The sequence below is a fragment of the Arachis ipaensis genome, chromosome B9 (assembly GCF_059453495.1).
Source record: "Arachis ipaensis isolate K30076 ecotype BB chromosome B9, ASM5945349v1, whole genome shotgun sequence".
NCBI lineage: Eukaryota > Viridiplantae > Streptophyta > Magnoliopsida > Fabales > Fabaceae > Arachis > Arachis ipaensis.
The window spans coordinates 155,154,329-155,174,954 of NC_142444.1; the positions used below are offsets into that span (position 1 = coordinate 155,154,329).

At 30.3% G+C, this 20,626-nt stretch overlaps 2 protein-coding genes across 2 annotated transcripts; both read right to left on the minus strand.

Moving 5' to 3' along the window:
- Window positions 1-3,120: 3,120 nt before the first annotated feature.
- On the minus strand, window positions 3,121-5,396 carry LOC107619450 (uncharacterized). The gene is made up of 2 exons (XM_016321746.3): window positions 4,394-5,396; window positions 3,121-4,209 (listed from the first exon to the last, which is right to left on the minus strand). Exons 1-2 carry the CDS (start codon window positions 5,274-5,276, stop codon window positions 3,380-3,382), a joined length of 1,713 nt encoding a protein of 570 aa, XP_016177232.1. The 5' UTR covers window positions 5,277-5,396; the 3' UTR covers window positions 3,121-3,379.
- Window positions 5,397-15,875: 10,479 nt separating this feature from the next.
- LOC107616208 (tropinone reductase-like 3) lies at window positions 15,876-18,398 on the minus strand. Its single transcript, XM_021112087.2, is given in 5 exon segments — window positions 15,876-15,945; window positions 16,698-16,960; window positions 17,053-17,169; window positions 17,242-17,337; window positions 18,318-18,398. Coding segments are annotated over 5 exon segments (627 nt in total).
- Window positions 18,399-20,626: the final 2,228 nt, after the last annotated feature.

Consider the following 20,626-nt stretch of genomic DNA (forward strand, 5'->3'; position numbering starts at 1 on the left):
AACACTACTTAAAAATAATGAAAAATATATCTTTTCTTATTTTTAATGTATTTATTATATTATAAATAAATTAAAATATAAAAAGTTGACTTTTTAATAAAAATCTATACTAAAATCTATCTTAGTTCTTGTATACAGAAAATGCAAAAAAGACTAATTTTTTGATAATATTTTAAATTCGTTCTCGATCTATTTAACTCAATAAATTTAATTATGAAATTAATTTTTAACTTTTTATGTTGTTAGAAGTATCAATCCTCACTTAAAATTTTGGTAAAAAATTTCAAAATTTTGTGATCAATCATTCTGTATAAATGAATATTTTTATGTGAAGTCTAATTTATTTAGCAAAATAAAAATTTAAAGACCAACTTAATCAAAATTTAAAGATACATTTTGGACACAATACTTATCGATATTCGTCCGACAAGCGTGTCTGTTTTGTCCAACTGTATCATAATAAAAAAATAAAAATTCTTTGCCGGATACACTTGGACACGTTTGGACACACCTAAATACCATCATGTGTCAACGTGACTTTTGTTATTATTAACATATATTTTTAAAATAAATTTAGAAATAATATATATTATTATTTATTAAAATAAAAAAATTTTAAATATTTTATATAATTAAAATAAGACATTAAAAATAATTAAAAAATTAATTTATATTTTAATATCAATAAAATATTAAAAAATTATTATAATTTATCTAAAAATACTTTATATTTTAGGGATAAATACTTTTTTCGTCCCCAAGGTCTGGGGTCAAAATCAAAATCGTCCCCGACTTTTTTTTTATTAAAATCATCCTCAACATTACAAAACATTATAAAATCGTCATTTTCTATTTTTTTGGACCAAATTACCCTTAACTATTAATAAAAATTAAAAATAATATTAAAAAAATAAAACCCCACCCCACCCACACCCATCATCATCTCTTCCCCCCCCCCCCCCATTTCCCTTCCTCCTACACCCACCCCCAAGTCCCATCCCATCCCATCCCATTATTATCATCATTATCAGTTCTCACTCCCTCACCTCCTCACCGTAACCCCCTCACTCCATCACTCCATCACCCCCTCACCACCGCCGCCCCTGCGTCCAATCCACCGCTGCCTCTGCTTTTCTACTTTTGCTTTCTGCCTTCTGTTTCTACTTCTGATTCTATTTTTGTTTTTGTTGTTACTTTACCATTGTTGATTCACCCTTCAGAATTGTTGTTGTTAATTTATTATTGGTAATTCTGATTATTATTGTTAATTTATTATCAATGGCACTGACTCTGTTAGTTAATTTGGTTGATTGGTTTTTGAAGAAGGGGGTAAGAGGTTTGATGATGAAGAAGGGAATTGGGGGTTACTGGGTTAGTGGTGATGAAGAAGGGGGTGAGGGGGTGAGGGGTGGGAGGTTTACAGTGAGGGGGTGAGGGGTGGGGGTTAGCGGGTTACGGTGAGGGAGTTGGGGGGGAGCGAGGGGTTACGGTGAGGGAGTTGGGGGGAGGGGGTAGGTTAGGTTTTGTTTTAATTTTTTAATTATTTTTATTATTTAATAAGGGTAATTTGGTAAAAAAAATAAAATTGAAGTAGAAAATGACGATTTTATAATGTTTTGTAACGTTGAGGATGATTTTAATAAAAAAAAAGGTCGGAGACGATTTTGATTTTGACCCCAGACCTTGGGGACGAAAAATGTACTTATTCCTATATTTTATATATATACGTATCTCTGTATTTTATATGTATTTTATAAAATTTTAAAATTTATATATCGATATATCTCATATCGTGTCATATCTTATATTTATATTAGTATCCGTACATCATAGCCTTCTAGCATTTTTCATAAAAAAACCTAATTTAGTTTTACTATTTCACTTTTTCCTACACGAATGGTTGTGCCATGTGCGTGTAAACCTTTAAATAGTTATGAGAAATTCTTTTGTTGTTTCATATTCCTAAATAATAGTATATTGCCATATTCTACTCATATTTTTTTTTTATGGTATTCTCCAGTAGTATAGATTAAGAAATAATCCGACATAAATCAAAATTTTATTTAAAAATTTATTATTAGCTAATAAGTTGATGTATAATTGTATATATAAGACAAAATTTAAATCCTAACATTTATTTAAGTAAATTAATAAACTAATTATTAGACCAACCCAAATTAGTTTATTCTACTCAAGCCCAAAAAAAATAATTTATCATAAAGGAATTGAAATTTCGACGAAATCTAAGGTTTAGAATATTCATGTTTGAATCTTACTAGGTTTTCTAACAGACAAAATTTACTATCATTTTATACAGTTATTTTACTCGATTTTTTTTTCAATTATCAATAACAAATAATTTTATAATTTTAAATTTGTTTACAATTTTATTTAGGAAGTGAAAATAATGCTTTTGTAATTATTTTGGTGTCTCGATGTTTATATAAGTTTTAGATTTAAATTTGGAGAAAAAAACTATTTTTTTATAAAAAACATTTCTTTTTTCTTAAATTAACAAAATGCATAATTAAAATGCGTAAACAAATAAATTTAAGAACTAAAACTAGAAGATTAAAAAGAGTAAATACAAAGTGTCAAAAGTAAAGTAAAGTGTAAAAGTTAAAATAGAACGAAAGAAAATAAAAAAGAATAAAAAGGTAAAAAATTTTAACCAAAAATTGAAAAAATAAAGTGTAAGTGTTTGAGTTAAAAAAATTACTTAACATTTTCAGTTTTATTTTATAGTACCAGAAAACAGAGGATATGGTTAAGTCTCTAAGTGCTTTTAAAAAATAATATCTTTCAATTTCTATAAGAAATTATATTTCCATTCACTTTCTGGAGGCCTTTTTGCTAATTGGCAGTTATGCTCCTATGTCCTAACCAAGCATATTACAATATTCTAGAACTAACTTTATGTTGTTTGTTTCATATAATTGCATTTTTTAATTTCTTTGTTTGTCCTATAGTCCATTTTTTTTTTCGTCATATACACAAAGATATATTATTTTCGGCCTAAAAATAATTACTCTAAAAGGGTAAATAAAATTTTCCCAAAGATATTTTTGACCGATTAAGGATTAATCCGTTGCAAATCTAAACTCTAAAATCAACTCAAAGTTGACCGACAAATTTGAGTTTTATTTAAAGGCCTTCCACTGCCCAATTGGTTACTGCATACACAAGGCAATATTTGAAGTCACGACACTTACTTAACGACACTTACTTAAACAAACGAGTAAACTAATTACTGCGATCAACCTAAATTAGTTAATTCCCAACCTATGAATGGTTAATACAAAAGACAAACTTAATAAAAACAATGTTTCAGAAAATCGGAGTTATATAAAGTAATCAACATGAAATACAAACCAAGCTTTCAAAGATAAGGTTTTAGAAGTTCTTCCAGCTCCAACCTGAGACGGACTCTTTCTTCATTGATTGAGCTGAATACCAGAATTTCCTCACGTTCTTCGATCTGTAATTTCTCGTATTTTCTTTTAAGTTCAGCTCGAGTACTTTCCATTTCGCACAATTCTCGATTAAGGTCTTTCTTTCTCTTGTCAGCTTTGAGGAAACGATTCCGCAGTGAAGCTATGTCCGCCCGGACTCCAGCAAGTTCTTTTTCGAGTTCTTCTTCCCGACAGACCAGTTGATCAAGGGCTTTAGCAGCATGAGCAACATTAGTTTCATATTTTTTATAATTCTTTTGGGAAGATGCATACGATACATCAAGGTGTACAGATTCTGTTTCAATTTGAGACAATTCCTTTTTCAAGTCGGCAAGCTTGTTGTGAGAGACGAGCGAGTTGTTGATAAAGTTCTTGAATTTCTGCACTTGCTTGGAGAAGCTGATGGGCACATGATATTCAAGAGTGGAGCTCAAGATTTCGGAAAGCAGGTTGTTGAGGTCATCTTGATTTAGCCACTCGTCAACGGTGTGCTTCGAGAAATCGACAAGTCTCTTTAGACTTTCAAGAGCACGAGGACATAACTCTTTTGGAAGACGAGATTCTGGTGATGTCTCGATGGTTGAAGATTGAGATGTCATGTCAATCTTATGAGACAGATTGGAAACAGCTGAGATGAGCTCTTTTAATTCCATTTCTTGTGGGCTAAATGCTTGATCCGATACAGGTGTATGGAAATCTTGATGTGTATCAGGATGAATGGGACGGGTATCATCGATACTCTTTTCAATTGAAAGCCCTGCATTGCACATCCCACAACCAATATAGATATGCTAATTTGGTGCATGCAGGAAAAATAATATGGTACAATTACAAACTCATGTTAATACACAAAACTAAGATGCAAATTCATTAATTTTAGGGAACTGTTAACCTATACATCAGTGACCTCAGTTGAAATTATGAAACAAACGATACCTTACCTTGTCTTTTAGCTTGGAACTCTTTCTCAGCTGTTTGTTTTTGCACATCAATGCCTTTTAGCAAATCAACTCGTTTATGGTTGCTGGTATTTTCCCTCTTCCTTAAACTGTAACTACGCTGATTGTCACTTTTTTCCAAGGAATCTAAGGTTGTCTCAGCATCAATTTGAGCATTGGAATGAGACCCCAACTCCTCCTTTTGCTCACCATCCATGTTCTTTCTTTTCCTTCCAGGAAACTTCTCCGGAACGCCATCATTTGCAGAATCACCGGGGTTTCGATCTTCTAACTTCATTTTCCCACCACGTTTTCTACTCCCAACTCTATCTTGCTTCCTCTTCTGAACATCACCATCTGCATCTTCCCCTTCATTATCTATATCAGGTTTTGACTCATTTTCTACATTTGGAACATCATTGTCATTAATAGGGTGTTCTTCCGTCTTCTGGTTCTTCGGTTTTCTGCCACGTCTCTTCTTCTCACCAAGACCCTCATCATCACCGTATTCTTCTTTGAGATTCTCAGCACAAGTTGGAACGCTTGTTCTTACACGCGTTTTCACAGTCATATCAGCAGAATCATCATCACCTTTCTTCTTCCTCGCGATGTTCAAGGCCTCCAGCATGTCCTTTTTAGACTTTCTTCCGCGCTTCTTTTTAACACTAACTTGTTGAACGCAAGAGGAATCTTCAAGCCCATTATCACCACTGTTCAAAAGCTGCTCCTTTTCATCCACATTCACAACTTCCACGCCTTCATCGACCTGGTCCTCGGTAACCGCGCTTGCCGGGAGGTGGTGAGCAGAGTCACCTTCTTGTTTGTGGACATCAAAGTTCGGAACTTTATCGGAAAGGGGCTTCTTCGGTAGGAGTGGAGGCTCCATGGAAGGTTCAAATGTGAAAGCTTGCTTGTGTGGAAGAAAAACTGCACAAAAATTGAACAAGAAGAGAAGAGAAGAGAGTAAAGTGTGAATGAAGCTTTCTTCCTGTGGGTTTGGTTTGTTTTTTCTGTGTGTCAATTTTTTAAAATAACTTTTAAATATATATAATATTTAGGGTAAAATATTAAATTAGTCCTTAAGTTTGGCACTTTTTAATTTAGATATGGAAGGAAGAATGGTGTAGGACATTGTTATGGAGTGTATGGGTGCTTTACGTAGTTATGGTGTCAAGAGCAAATCGGACCCTCCGATTTGTGTTTAAAAAATTAAAAAAAATTGCATTACACAAATCGGACCGTCCGATTTGTATTTTAAACAATTAAAAAAATTTAATAATGAAATCGGACCATCCGATTTTTGTTTTCAAAATAAAAAAAATTAAAAGTACAAATCGGACCCTCCGATTTTCATTCCCACACAAATCGGACCATCCGATCTGTGTTCATAATTTTTTTAACAAAGAAATCGGACAGTCCGATTTCTTCACTTTATGATTCAAAAAAAATTATCCCACATTCATGTCTAGCACCATCCCACCTCCATACCCATGCACAACACACACATTTTGCATATCCAAAAAAATGAGCCTAAGTTTGGACGTAGTCTCATTTTTGTTTTTAAAATTTAAAAGGTCCTTTGAATAAAAAAAAATTCATTTAGATTTAGACTCTGTTTGATAAATAATAGAAGCTAATTTTTTTTTTTTACTTTTGAATTATCAAAAGTTACAATATTTTTTGATAAGTCATTCTACTACTTTCTTCAAAAAAATTTACTTTTCTTGACTTTGTAAAAAATATTTCAACCACCATTTTCACGCTTCAAAAAGCATTGGCCTTTCACCGTCATTTTCAGACAATGTTCCATACTTTCATCTGCTGGAAGTACGGATCCTCGATCACCATTTTCAGGTAATGATTCATCTGCTGGAGGTATTGATCCTCCACTGCCATTTTCGGACAATGTTTCATCTGAACAACCTACTGCAGATATTTTTTCTATGTATTTTTTTATCATTTTATCACTCTATTTTTATTATTAAATTTGTATTTAACTGTGTGGTATGAAATTTAAGTTTTAATTTTAATTTTTTTCACATGTGATTTTATTTTTATATAACTTGCTATTATTTTCATAGTTAATTATAGCAAGTTCTTGACCTCAATAAAGGAGAAGGAAGTTCTAATAGGAGTAAAAAAAAAAATAAAAAACAGCAACAAACTATGCATTGACACACATTTTATATTTATTTTTTATTTTCACCTACCATATCATACACAGTATTAGTCATTAAGTTATGTAAAATCAACATTCAATATTGGAAAGTATTTGTTATCATCGTTATTTTAATATTCATTCTCTTGTGTAAAAAAAATTGTATTTTTCGAGTTATTTATCCAAACGCTACAACTTTAAAATAAGTACTTTTATAACTAAAAATCCAAATACAAAATAACTTATTTATAAACTGCTATTAATAAAAATCCTTATGCTTTAGACTCTTTTTCCAAAAGAACTTATTTAAGTTATTTACCCAAATTGGACCTTAATGTAGTCCCATCGTGAGTCAAAGTGAAATAATTAATGGAATGTCATATATGACAGCAGTATAAGAACAAAATCGATAATTTAAAAAACAAGTACAACCTCCCGAGATACAAAATCAATCGTGGATGTATCAATATATTTATTTATCATTCTTCTTACAATTTAAATGAAATATTTTCTATAGAACTAAAGAGAATGATAAATAAATATATTGATACATCCATGGTTGATTTTGTGCATTTGAAGCTTGTACTTATTTTCCAAATTATTGACTTTGTTCTTGTACTATTGTCGTGTAAAAAATTCTGTTAATTATTTAATTTTAAACTCATGGTAGAACTAAATTAAAACTAAATAAATTTTTTTTTGAATTCAAATAAGATATTTTAAACTTTAAGAACCAAACTAGAATTATACCCAAATATTTATGGTGCTATTCAAAATATATCCTTCTTTATTAAAAACTTAGGTTTTTTGTCGGGCATAGATATTAAACTATCAATATAATGAACATTTTTTTCACTAATCCTGTAGACTGATGGACACATCTATAAGCTTCGTTTATAAATGAGTCTATTTTTTCTACATAAAAAATAAATACAAACATTTGATTATATATTTTGATATTATTTTAAGAGTTAATAGTTAAAATCGTCTATGAAAAATATTCTGATCTATATTTTCGTTTTGGAAAAACAAATTTAATCAAAATTGTCCTCGAAAGATTTAAAATTAATCGCGTTAATCCATCTGTCCATTCTGTCACTAACGGCGTTAAATTAGAGCCCCAACCCAACGACCCGACCTGGCGGTCACAGACTCTCATTCTCCTCTATGCATCTCATCTTCCATGCCAGTTTCAACAACTCCTGCTTCTTCGTCAATGTCGTTCTTCCAGTAGTAGTCTTTATTCCAACTTGGCAGTGTCCATGGAAGAACACGAAGAAGACCGACACAAGCAGAACAGATCAGTACAAGTTACAGTGGAAGAAGAGACCATGTTCCCCCAGAAGCCAGCGGTGATGATTGAGGAAGAGAACATAGAGGAATTGGAGGGTGTAACGACAGCGATCTCTCTGCATCATTGGGTGAAGGGTGTTCAGCAAAGCAGCAACTACCTATTCCCAAAATGCCAACCTCTCAATCGAAATCAAATGCTTAACATAAAACTGACAAATCTTTTGATTACCAGCAACACCAGTCCCTGCAGCATTCTCAGCACCACGTTCCTGCTTGTTAATGTCCTCCTTTGTGTGAGGTGCAGGTACCAAATCATAAGGCACGGTAGTCTTGTAGTTTTTATGATTTTCTTTGGTTTCATCTGTGGTGGCAACCATCCTGTTACCATTCTTGGCAAACTTGGAACAAAGATCCTCCATATATTATATCAAAGTTTCAATCTTTGAACAACTGGGACATTCAATAGCATAGTTAAAATTTCGAAAAACAAAAAATGGGTATAGAATAGCAAGTGTGTATGTTCATTCAAATCAAGAATCAATAAAGAAGAAGGTTTTCAATGTTGGTGGCAAAAAGAATAATAAAAGGGGAGGGAAGAGGAGGAGAAAAGAGATTTTGGGATTGGAACAAAGAAAAGAACTGTGGATAAAGATTGGCGGCGGCATGGTAGAGGAACATACAGGGACTGACGGCGACGTGGAACATCTTACAGGACGGCGGCGTGGTGGAGCTTCAGGTAGAATACAAAGAAGTTGTTGAATGTGGGAAGAAGGGAATCCTGTTCTTTGCTGGGTTTGGGTTTAGATTGGATTGAATGCGGGTAGAATCCGAGTCTGGTTTGGGTTGGGTTGTCAAGCTAACGTGCCATGTCAACAAAATTTAACGTCGTTAGTGACAGAATGAACGAAGGGACTAACGTAATTAATTTTAAATCTTTCAATGACGATTTTGATTAAATTTATCTTTCGAAAACGAAAATAGAAATCAAAATATCTTTCAAAAACAATTTTAACTATTAACTCATTATTTTAACAATTCTTGTAATACTGTGAAACAATCATAAAGTAACTTTTTTAAAATTTTAAAAGACTCTGTCAGAGAAAATACTGTACTTTTTCTAAATGCATAGACTAAATTCTAAAATTGTTATCTTTTTAATTTCTTTTATCATATCATATTAAAGTACCATAATCTTAACAAATTAAAATTGAATTACCCAAATTAAAATAAACGTCATTATATGACTAAATATTTTTTTTAGAATATACAAATTTTCTTTTCCCTAAATTTTTCATATTCCTTTTCATCAATTTGAAAGTCATTAGTTCTTTTTTGTCGCTTTTTTTATATGCCTTTTTACACTCATATTGGGTAGAATTCATTTTTTCTTCTACTAATAACTACAAAAAAGTTAAAATAAGATAAATTAATAAGCTCTAATACCAAATACTAAAAAAAAATATAATAATTCATAACACAAAGTAGATATAAATAGTTACTGTTGATTAAAAAAGATCAAATATAATTCAATCATTTTTTAAGAAAGATTGGGAATTTACAATGTTTCTTCACTTTTTATTGTGACCATGGAAGTGGAGAATGATGATGAGGATAATTTGAAAAGAAATAGAGTCTTGAAATAAGGAGTGAGATTTCTATGATAATGGAAGTCGAGAATGATGGTGAGGATTGCTTGGAGAGAACCAGAATTCTAAAATGGTTTCACTAGGAAACTAATTAGGTTTAATTATTCTGTAGGTCTCTATAGTTTTATCGAATTTTTAATTACGTTTTTATACTTTTTTTCTTTTCAATTGGATCCTTATATATTATTTTTTGTTTCAATTTAGTCTCTGTTAACGTTAAACGTCAAAAAAATGTTAGTAAATTGTAAAATTACTTTTATACCTTTAGGGACTCAATTGAAAAGAAAAAAAAATATAGAGACCTAATTGAAAATTCGGTAAAACTATAAATAATCAATGAAAGATATTCATATAATTCTTTTTATTTTGTCAATATTATTCTTTTTACTCATTTATATACAAATTGTACCAAAAATCCCTTTTATCTGTTTGCAGCTTCTTTTTATATCATACTACAGTAGCAGCCAAAATCTTGATCTCAATATAGAACATAGCGGCATGACCTTATTAGCCATATTAGGAATTTATAGGATCACTTCTCAAATCTCAACACAGTTCAATAACTACAATATTTAATTAATGGATCGATTTTCACCCAGAATAACTCAATTTTTTGTTAAACAAATAGATATAACATACTCTGTCAACTAAAAAAGAAGAAATTATCACTATATATTTGAATAATGAGTAGAATCTACTACACTATAATAAATTTAGACAACAATGATTCAAAAAGGCAGACATATGATTTACTTATACAATTCGAACAATTTCAAAACAGAAAACTTATACTGATGATCTAGGTAGAATATTTGAAATTGATACTTCATTGACCAAAGGATTCTTATCAAAAGCATTTGATGTTGGCTTTTCTTTGATCTTTCTTCCAACTGAAAATGCAGGATGATTAGGAATAGGAAGTGTCATTGTCTCACAACCATTGTGGACATTGTTGGCCGATCTACTGCATCTTCTTGTACACACAATAAACCAATATGTAACCTTAGATTTTCAAAGCCAACTAAGCTCTCAATCCACATCTATAATCTAATTATATTACAAACTCTACAAGAACATAAAATTTTCCTTCTTTTCCTCTAGATTTAGCAGCAAAGGGTGTTGTGATGCATCTTCTAGTGGCTGTGAATGCTTGGGGACCAGCCAAACTGAAGTTGTTACAACAGTGGACCTCTATGTAACATTTTTCTCTTCCTTTTCTCTTCTAGGTAGTTCTATACTCCTTCCTCCTTTCTTACTATATACGGCAGCAAGATGCTAGTAATAACGATGATGATGCCATATCACGTTTTCAAAAAATGTATATGTGTTAGTGAGATTAAAAGGCCTAAATATGTACCAAAGCAACAACACTAAGTACCTTGATTTTCTTAAGTAGCTCATAGCCTGTCATCCCTGACATGCAATAGTATGTGATAAGCAAATTAACTTTGGACCTCTACAAAGCAAAAATTAATCCAACTATTAGCCCTTCTAAGCAGCTATGTTATATGCAATTAGAGTTACAAAGTTTTGATTCATAATCAGGAAAAAGAGAGAAGAAAACTTACCCCATTTATGGCATTCTGCTCACTATCGGTCAAACCCAAAAACTCCAATTTCTTTGGCTCAAATACTCTTTGAAAGATACGAGTGCAATACAATACATCCTTAATTTTGAAGAATCCATGGATCATAGCCATCAACAAAATTTAGAATATAATTTGAGAAACAAATAGAAGTTACAAATAATTAAGCAAAACTGAAACTGAACTACAAATTCACACAACTTAAGAATTCACAGCTTGAGAGACAAGAACTGAAAACAACTAAAAAAATTGAAAAAAAAAAAACACAATACGAATAAAACACCGCTAAAATATTCACCTTCTCCTTATTCCCAATCTCAGTCAATCAATTCTTCCTCAAAAACCAAGAGATTAAAATGGGACACCAAGATGAAGAAGAAATGTTAAAATATCATCATATCTAGAATATCATTAACTATGTTGATCAACTAACTGTCTACACAAAAGATAAGAAAATATAACAAACACCACAAGTAAAGAGCAATCACAGGTAATTCTTAAATACTTGATATTAGTCATTTGAAGATCTCACCTGTTCTCTAACCCATCAGCCAAATAAGCTCCATAACTCCCCACTGAACCTGAGATTAGAATAGGGTGTTTCTTGAAGATTCTACCATCAGCATCGACACCCGAAGAGCAAAGCAGCAAGGTGAGGTGCGGTCAGACGAGGCGTGGTTTGGCAACGCGATGTGCGGCGCGGCGATCCACGGCGAGAGAACGCGACGGAAGCGACACACCACCAACGCGAAGCAGAGCAGAGCAGACGCTAGGATTCTTTATTTTTGGGACAAAATGCTAAGGGTTAGTTTTGGTATTTTAAAAAGATGGGGTGGATTTAATTAATAATTATAATTTAATTAGGAGAATATTCTATTTTTGAACAGAATATTCCGTTATCTCAAACGATTTTGTCACGGCAAGAACTAAATTAAAAAAAATTAAGGTATAGGAACCCAATTAAAAGGAAAAAAAGGTATAAGGACCTAACTGAAAATTTTGTGAAACTATAAGGAGCACCAGAGTAATTAAACCAACTAATCAAAGATATAGTCAATTAGAGCCAACTAATTTTAAAATAAGAGGTCCCTTATAAAAGAAAAGGAAAAACAATCTTTACTATTTTTAATTTTTCGAATTTTAAAATTAAAAATATAAAAAATTGACTTAAGTTGGCTCCTAATATAGTTGATTTTTTAATTTTTTTCGTTCTAAAATAGCAAATGAGATTTTTTGCGTGACTGCATGAGATTGAATGTAATGAAGTAGAGGGAGATGAAGCAGATAAAATTGAAAGAAAGATTATATTATGAAACCTATAATTTGTAATCGAAAAAAATAGACGGAAAATATTTTTTATTTAAATGTAAGTAAAAGATGCCGCCTAGTAATTTTTTTTGTTGTAAAATTAGAGTAAGATAATAAATTTAATTCAATAAATTTATCATTGGATTAGACGAGATAGAATTTCTAATTCTTTCATAATTTGAGAAAAAAATCATTATTATAATAAATAAATAAATAAATAAATTCCGATTAGTCAAGTGAAATGGGGAAACGGAGGTAGCATTTTGATGCGGCGCCAACATCATGTTCATACCAATTGTGTGTCAAAACCAAATAAATTTTGTAGTGAACATTAAAGGGATTTTTTTTATTTTATAATTAGAGAGGAGAGTGTGTTTTTCTTTTAAATAGAAGAAAATAAAATTTAACAAGAAACTGGGAGTGTCATTTTGACGGATTTGTATTCTACCAATCTACCCCGTTCGTAATATATTATAATCCGTCTTCCTTGTATTGTTTGCATGCGTAATACGTGTCTATACTCTATAATCTTTCTATAGTCTCTCTTCAATACTCACATTCTTTCTCTTCTTCTCATTTTCAATTGCAGCCCCATTTTCAAAGATCGTTCTCTTTCTCCTAAATACCACACTCCAATTTTTTATTTCCTCTTATGTAACTCAAAACAGTTCCTTCTTTTATATTAGAATCTCAGACTCATCATTTTTAATTATATCTTCATCAACATCTTTAAGTAAGTACATTTTTTCGCAATAATGTTTTTAGTTAGTTAAATTATTTTAATTACTGTAAATAAAAATAAATTAAATTAGTTATCAGAAATTAATTTGTGTTAATTAATTCATTGTTAGTAATAATAGTGTTGAATTTAATATTAATTAGAGTCATAATTTTAGTTAAATTAAGACGATACTAAAATATATTTTTAGTTTGTAAACAAAAACAGTATTTAATATATTATTAAGATACATTAAACATACTTTATATATAGTACATGTTATTGTAAAAGAATTTAAATACTTAAAGTTAAATATATATGACAATACATACAAACATATATTAAAATTTTCAATATATATAATTGTATGTTAAATTTGAACATACGTAAAGATTTTTTATTTAAATTGAAATACGATATATTATATAATGTATGTTGACGAAATATATTAAATTTATTTTATTTATATATATTTTTATATATTATTTAAATATATATTTTATATATTTAAAAATAAGTTAAACACGTTTAATATAATATGTTAATATATATTGTTTACATATATTATTTACATGAGTATAAAATATATAAGATTTGATGCCATATATTATTTAATGTGTGGAATTTATTTTATTTAATGAATTATTAAATTTATGTTGAATAAATGTTAAAGTGGAGTATGTTGTTTATTTCAAATAGAAAAAAAAATATTATATGTAATATTATTTAAATATATTTTTATTTATTTATTTAATGTTAGATAAATATTGGATATATGTTAGATATAGTTTATATAATATAATAGTCTTTTTTGTTTTAGAAAAAATATAAATAGAAGATGGTTCGTGACATTATGCATCCTGAAGATCACATTGTTGAATACCTTGAACGTTCACCATATGTAATTATTTTTATGTCTGTTTCACTACAAAAAAAGAAAGCTATTTTAACATGATTTTTTTTAACAGTCATAGTTAAGTGTAAAAATTAATATATATTTTTGACAAATATCACAAATGTCAAATTATCTATTTTTTTTATTTATAATTTGATTGTAGAAAATTATTCCTCAATTTTGACACTAATTTATTTTTAACATACTCCATTATTCCTTTTTTTCGTTGAGCTCCGTTAATTTTGGCATCACATTGCTCTCAGTTTGGGATCATACTACTCATTCTTCATCTTCAAAATCTCAGTTTATTCTTCAGTTTCAAGATCTCATCTCATTTTTTGTTAAAAACTTTTTGTTGAGAATTTTTTACGGTCAATAAGTATCAAAATAAATAGTATTTTTGACGGTTAATAAGTATCACAAAAAAATATATTCTCAAATTTTTTTAACAAATTATTTTTTATGGCCAATATTTATCAAAATAAGATTTAAACTTTTTTTACAATTACTTATATGTTAAAAATACTATTTTTGACAAAACTTTTATTAACATATTTTCATAGTTAAAATAGTGTCAAAATTTATTTTTTGATGAATTTTAATTTTTTTGACATATAATAATCCTTAAAAATAGTCCATATTATTGTTGTATTTCTCTATAACAATATATAATGATAATACATGGATTTAGTGTCCAAAATTCTTTTCCAATTTTTTTCCTTCCTAATAATCTATCCCATTATACGTCAGTTATTCCATGTTAAAAAACTTTCACTACCTCATCTTCTCTCTTATTATATACATTCACATTCTCTCTTGTCTCGTTAATTCACATCCATAAAACTTCTATAATTATCTCTTTTCCCTCTTACTACTATTTATCATCTCATATTACAGTTACTGCATAATAGAAAAACTTTTTTCTTTTCTTATTCATCTTTTCTTGCGTCATTCTTACTTCACTTAAATATAATGTAAAACCTAATATAATTTACTTTTCGTCGTTAAATAAAAGTGTCACTACAAGAAAAAGCAATATTTGTAACAAAACAAATTGTTACATAAAAACGAAATTTTGAAACAAATAGTTTTTGTAACAAAAAAAGCGGCCATTACAGTAAGTCCCGTTACAAAAAGTTTTTGTAACAAAAAATGGAACTGTTACAATTTAAAGTGGTATTTTGTAACAAATTTTTCTGATACAAAAAACCGGAAGTCGTTACAAAAGTGGTAACAAATTTTGATTTTCAAGGTATTTTTGGTGACAATCTATTTTTTCGTATCATAAAATTTTGTTACGAAATGTTACTTGATTTTGTAACATTTTTTTTCTTTAGTTACAAAAGCAAATTAATTATTTTGTAACAATTTTTTTTAATACAAATTGCATGCATAATTTACTAAATTATTTTTTAAATTAACTAATATATTAACTATTCTAATAAACAAGTCTACATTCATATAATATGCAAAAACATACATTATTCAAAGATGCCTCATTTACCTAAAGTTGTTTTAAAACAAAATAACATTAGTGAGTACATTGATTAGTTCTACAAGTTATATGTCTTGCATAAGTTCAACCAAAAGTTAAAAGTTCTAACATAGATTAGTCTTTCTATGAATCAAAATATTCTTGAACCCTCAAGATAGCATGTGGTCACCATTTCAACACTCCTGTAGATAAGAAAAATCGAAACAAAAGATTAGAAACAAGATATAACACTAACTATAATTTTATCCATTAAGTTTTATCCAAAATATTTTAAAAAATTTTAACAGCTATGCTTTGATATTCTATGATATATTTAAGATAAAATATGATACCTTCTTTATTTATAACAAACACCTTAAAGTGTTTATCATTACCTGGAAAGTAGGTTACATGAACTTTTCACAAACTTCAATCTGTAGATTCTGCTGTATGAGATTGTTGCTCCTCGAATAAAGTCTGAATTTTCTGCAGTGACCATAAATCACCAGTGCTTAACCAAAATAATATAACCAAAACATACAACTAAATATCTTTTCTTCTTTCTTTCTTCTTGTTTTTTTCCGTCTTTTATTCCCTATTTTCCTTTTAAGTTTTTATTTCATTTTCAGTCTCAATCCATACTTAACCTTTGTGTTTCTCCTCATCCTGAAGTTCATGCAGTTGACTACTGCACATATAATAATATATTGTCTTTACTTTTCTACCTTGACAGAGTTTCCAACTTCCTCTAGTTTCTGCAACAGCAGCAGCTCTCCAGAAGTGGAATCTTGTCTCAATGACTTTGAAGGAGACATCTACAGATGAAAGAAACGAATGACAGAGTGAAGGAAAAAAAGAGGATGGATATAATAAGCAAACAACAAGAACAATGGGAGCTATAATCAACACCCTTTAGCAGGTGTGGTTTGTGGAATGTTTTCACATTCCTGGAAATCTTACTTAAAAAATCTTCCCAAGAAAGCAAAACCCTTTTCCCTTACCAAAATATGTGGAGAGTAAAAAAGTGATTATAATTATAACTAAATCTGTCAATTCTGTTGAGACAGTCAAATCCGTTAGTCACAGGCTTTTCAATTCTGTTACTTAGATTCTGTTATCTGTAATAGATGTGTAACTATCAGCTCCAACACAACGATATTTGTACTATGTATTTTCCAACTCAATCATGAAAATAGTATTCAGATAATGTTTGATAATTGGTAATAAACGAGGCAAAATTAGTTGGCACAAAACCGGGAGCAATACAGTTTACACGAGTGTTTGGGGCCATCTCAGCAGCCAAGGCCTATGCAGTATATTACGAATAATTATCAGACTTAAAACAAGAAGATATATGCAGTTTTGTTAGATGTTCAACGAATACTTTGCAGGGCAAGTGAAGCTTGTCAAGAATAGAGTCTTTGGTTTGCAAAATAGGGTCAACAGAAGGATTTGCAGTTGCGTTTGACACAATCACATCTATATTTCCACACTTATGTAATGTTCAACAGCATATTCAACAGCATTCAAATAAATTTTAATAAAGGATAATGCATTCGATAAAAATGAATAGAAAAGGGTGACCTGTGCGGTTTTTTGAATCAAATCCTTTCTCTGTTGATCGTTGGAGACATGGCAAACAAGGGCCAAAATTTTAATTCCTTTAGCCCTAAGTTTCTCTGCAGCCTCTTCAACATTTTGCTGTAGAAACAAGAAAATTGAGTAATGAATATAATTAATTGGAGGCAAAGAGGAAGAGAAAGGGAAAAGGACCTGCTTGCAAGAAGAGATGACGACGGAAGCACCTTCCAAGCCCAGCCTTTTAGCTATGGCGAAGCCGGTTCCAGACGACAGAGGCGATATGGAGCACTGGGGGGTTCAGCCAGCAGCGGCGGTGGCTCCCCGTCTTCCCTTCTGTTCGCGTTCCCTCACCCTCAGACAAGATCGGCGGTGACTGGGCTCATCAACGACGGCGGCAACGAAGGGAATCGGCGACGACGAAGACGGCCCGGACAGTGGCAGCGACGCGACGCTTCTCCTCGTGACGGCTTCCTCCTCGCGCGGTTCTGACAGCAGCTCGTGGACAGACCGAATGGCGGCGGCATAGGGACGGCGGCAACAGCGCGGCCTTCTTGTCCTTCTCCTTCCTCGGCTCGAACCTCTCTCTTCTCTGTGCGACACGACGGCGCGGTGGCAGTGACGCCTGCCGGCGCCGTCCTCACTCTCCCCTCCCCTTCTTCCTGTGAATCCCTCTCCTCTCTACCCTTTCTGTTTCTTGAGTTCGGTGCTGCTGTGTGTGTTTCAAGCTTGATGAGTTTGCTGAGCACGTTTAGGTTTGGGGAAGGGCTGCGGCTGGGAGATGAGTGAGGGTGGATTAGGGTTTTGAGTAAAAATAGGTCTAGGGGTAGTTTTGTAATTTCAAATAAAAGTGGGGATAATATAGTAATTAAGAATAAATTTTACTCCAATAATAATAATGTATAAAAATACTATTTGTTCATCAATTTTACAAATTACTTTCAATAAAATTTTCAAATCCAAAAATTAGAAATAATATAATTAATTTTTCTATTTTTCAAAGTAGTAGTATTAATATTTTAAATATTAATTATTTGGTCTAAATCATATAAAATTCTTATTATTTCATAATTACCAACTTTATAATTTAAATATAGAAAATAATCCAATAATTGTAAAATTGGATAATAATCCTAATTTATTTCAAATTCAATTAATCAAAACTTGTTCTAATTATCTTTCATGAAATAATTTCTGAAATTAAGACTATAAATAACTATATGATTTGAGACTTGATCATAATAAGATTTTTCAAAATTTTCGGGTCTTACAGACATGGTGGTGGTGATGGCGGCGGCGATGGAGGCAGCGACAGCTGCGAGCTTTATGGTTGAAGCTAGCCTCTTGCACATTTCCACGAGATCTTCTCTCTCACTACGACGGGTTGAGAGCTTTAGGGTTTGTTTGGAGGGGGTTGAGAATTTTAATTATGTGTAATAGTGGGAGAATTTTTAAAATTATGCAGGGAAGTTTTATAATTTGCCACAAATAAAATATTTTGTGTAAGTTTTTAAAAATTTCCACTAAAAAATCTCCACTAATTATTAAAAATTTTGTAGTATAAAAATATGATTATTAATAAAAATTATATATTAATTATTTAGAAGAATATAAAATAATATTTATAATTTTTAAAAATTAATGAATACATACATTATATAAAAAATTTTAATTTTTAAAATAAAATAAAACTATTTTAAAAAAATATATACACAATTTTTTTTACTCTTAAAGTGTTTAACATTTTGAAAAAAAAAATGTTATAAAATATGCTTATATTTTGTGACAAATAATTAACTTGTTACAAACAATATTGAATTTTGTGACAAATTAATTTTTTGTTACAAAACAACTGGAGTTTTTGAAACAAAAAGTTATTTTGTTACAAAACAATTGATTTTTTGAAACAAAAAAAATTGTTACAAAATATTTTGAATTTTTGCAACTTATTTTTTTGTTACAAAATATTGCAATATTTTGTAACAAAACACTATATCGTTACAAAAACTAACATAATTTGTAACAAAATAAAATAGGTTGTTACAAAATATTATCATATTTTGTAACAACTTGTAATGTTGTTACAAAACATTATTCTTTTGTAACAATAAAAAATTATTATTACAAAATATTATTTTTTGTAACAATTTTAAATTTGATACAAATTTTTTGTTACAAATGTTCTATTTTCTTGTAGTGTGTAAAACTATGCTTATATAGTTGTTGAATTAATTACAGTTATAACATATCAATGGAAGATTCACGTGGAAGTTGTCGACCGATTTGGCAAGACTATGCCAAGCGACGAAAACAAAACATGAACTAAGAACAGAGGCAGCAACACCTGGCCAGAAGGCGTGCCAGTTACTGAGAAAGAGTATTAGATGAGGAAAACAAATTGATACATCTTAATATTCCAACTAATATGACAATCCCATTAAAAGATATCACAAATATACCCATAATCGCCGCTAAATGGTGATAATATGGGTAAGAATCCTGTATATTTATTTAATTAGTAATATATATTTTTTAAGTTTTGATTCAATAAACCACATGTGTGCGCAAATGAGTAAGAAAGAAGTGTCATGCATCAGAAGTCTCACTTTTAACAATGGCAAATGCAAGAGGCACAATATCGCCATCGCCATCCTGAGAAACTGCAACTAAGAGAGCTCATTTATATTTGCCATACAGATGTGTGTCATCTATTTGAACTATTAGTTTGCAGTTTCTAAATGGTCTAATGCAAGGGTAAAAGCTCCAAAACACCCGTGTCAGTATCCTAATATTCTGGACCACCTCATCCCCTTAGTAAGCTGGTTCGATCTAGACTGCTGCTGATGAATTTTTTTGTACCATTGCTTCAAACCACGATGGCAAAGCTTCGTAAGAAGCTTCCCAACCACCAAAAATATTTGCAATTGCCTTTTGCTTGACTAGCCATGCTTTGCAGTAACTTGTCGTATAATTGAATTTCGATTGCACTTCAACAATCACAAATTTCACCTTTAAAGATGGATCAACTTCAACAAATGGCTTTATCACCTCTGCAATCATATCTGAGTTGAGCTTTGCATGATCTTGACAAATTATTGTCCTGGTGTATGTGTGACTACTATTGTATACCGCCTTATAACCCAACAAAACTTTCTCTTAATAAGACTTGCTCTGATAAGCCAATCGCAATTTGTTCCAAATTGTATAGTGACGGATCCAGAAAATTTTGACAGTGGAGGCAAAATATATATAATATAATAATAATTTTTATAATAAAACTATTATGTGTACATAAAATTAGTTATTAAATTATATATTAATTATTATATATTGTGTATACATACATGTATTGTTTAATTTACTTTTAATATGTATTTTATATTTCAATATATATTCTATACAGATAATTCTTTTTGTTATTGTAAAATATGATTAATCTTTAAAATAACTAATTTACAAATTAAAATACTAAAATAGTAAATAATAACATATAATTTGGAATTTTATTTTTAGGTTTTATATTTTAAAAAAATTGAGTAATCTTTTTCTTAACAATCCAATTGAAATATCTCTCTTTATA

What these genes read in the sequence shown, in the direction of transcription:
- LOC107619450 (XM_016321746.3), bottom strand. Translation starts at nt 5,276, where the DNA reads ATGGAGCCTCCACTCCTACCGAAGAAGCCCCTTTCCGATAAAGTTCCG. An exon ending in GTTCCAAGCTAAAAGACAAG is followed by an intron (nt 4,210 to 4,393) that starts GTAAGGTATCGT and finishes TGTGCAATGCAG; the next exon opens with GGCTTTCAATTGAAAAGAGT.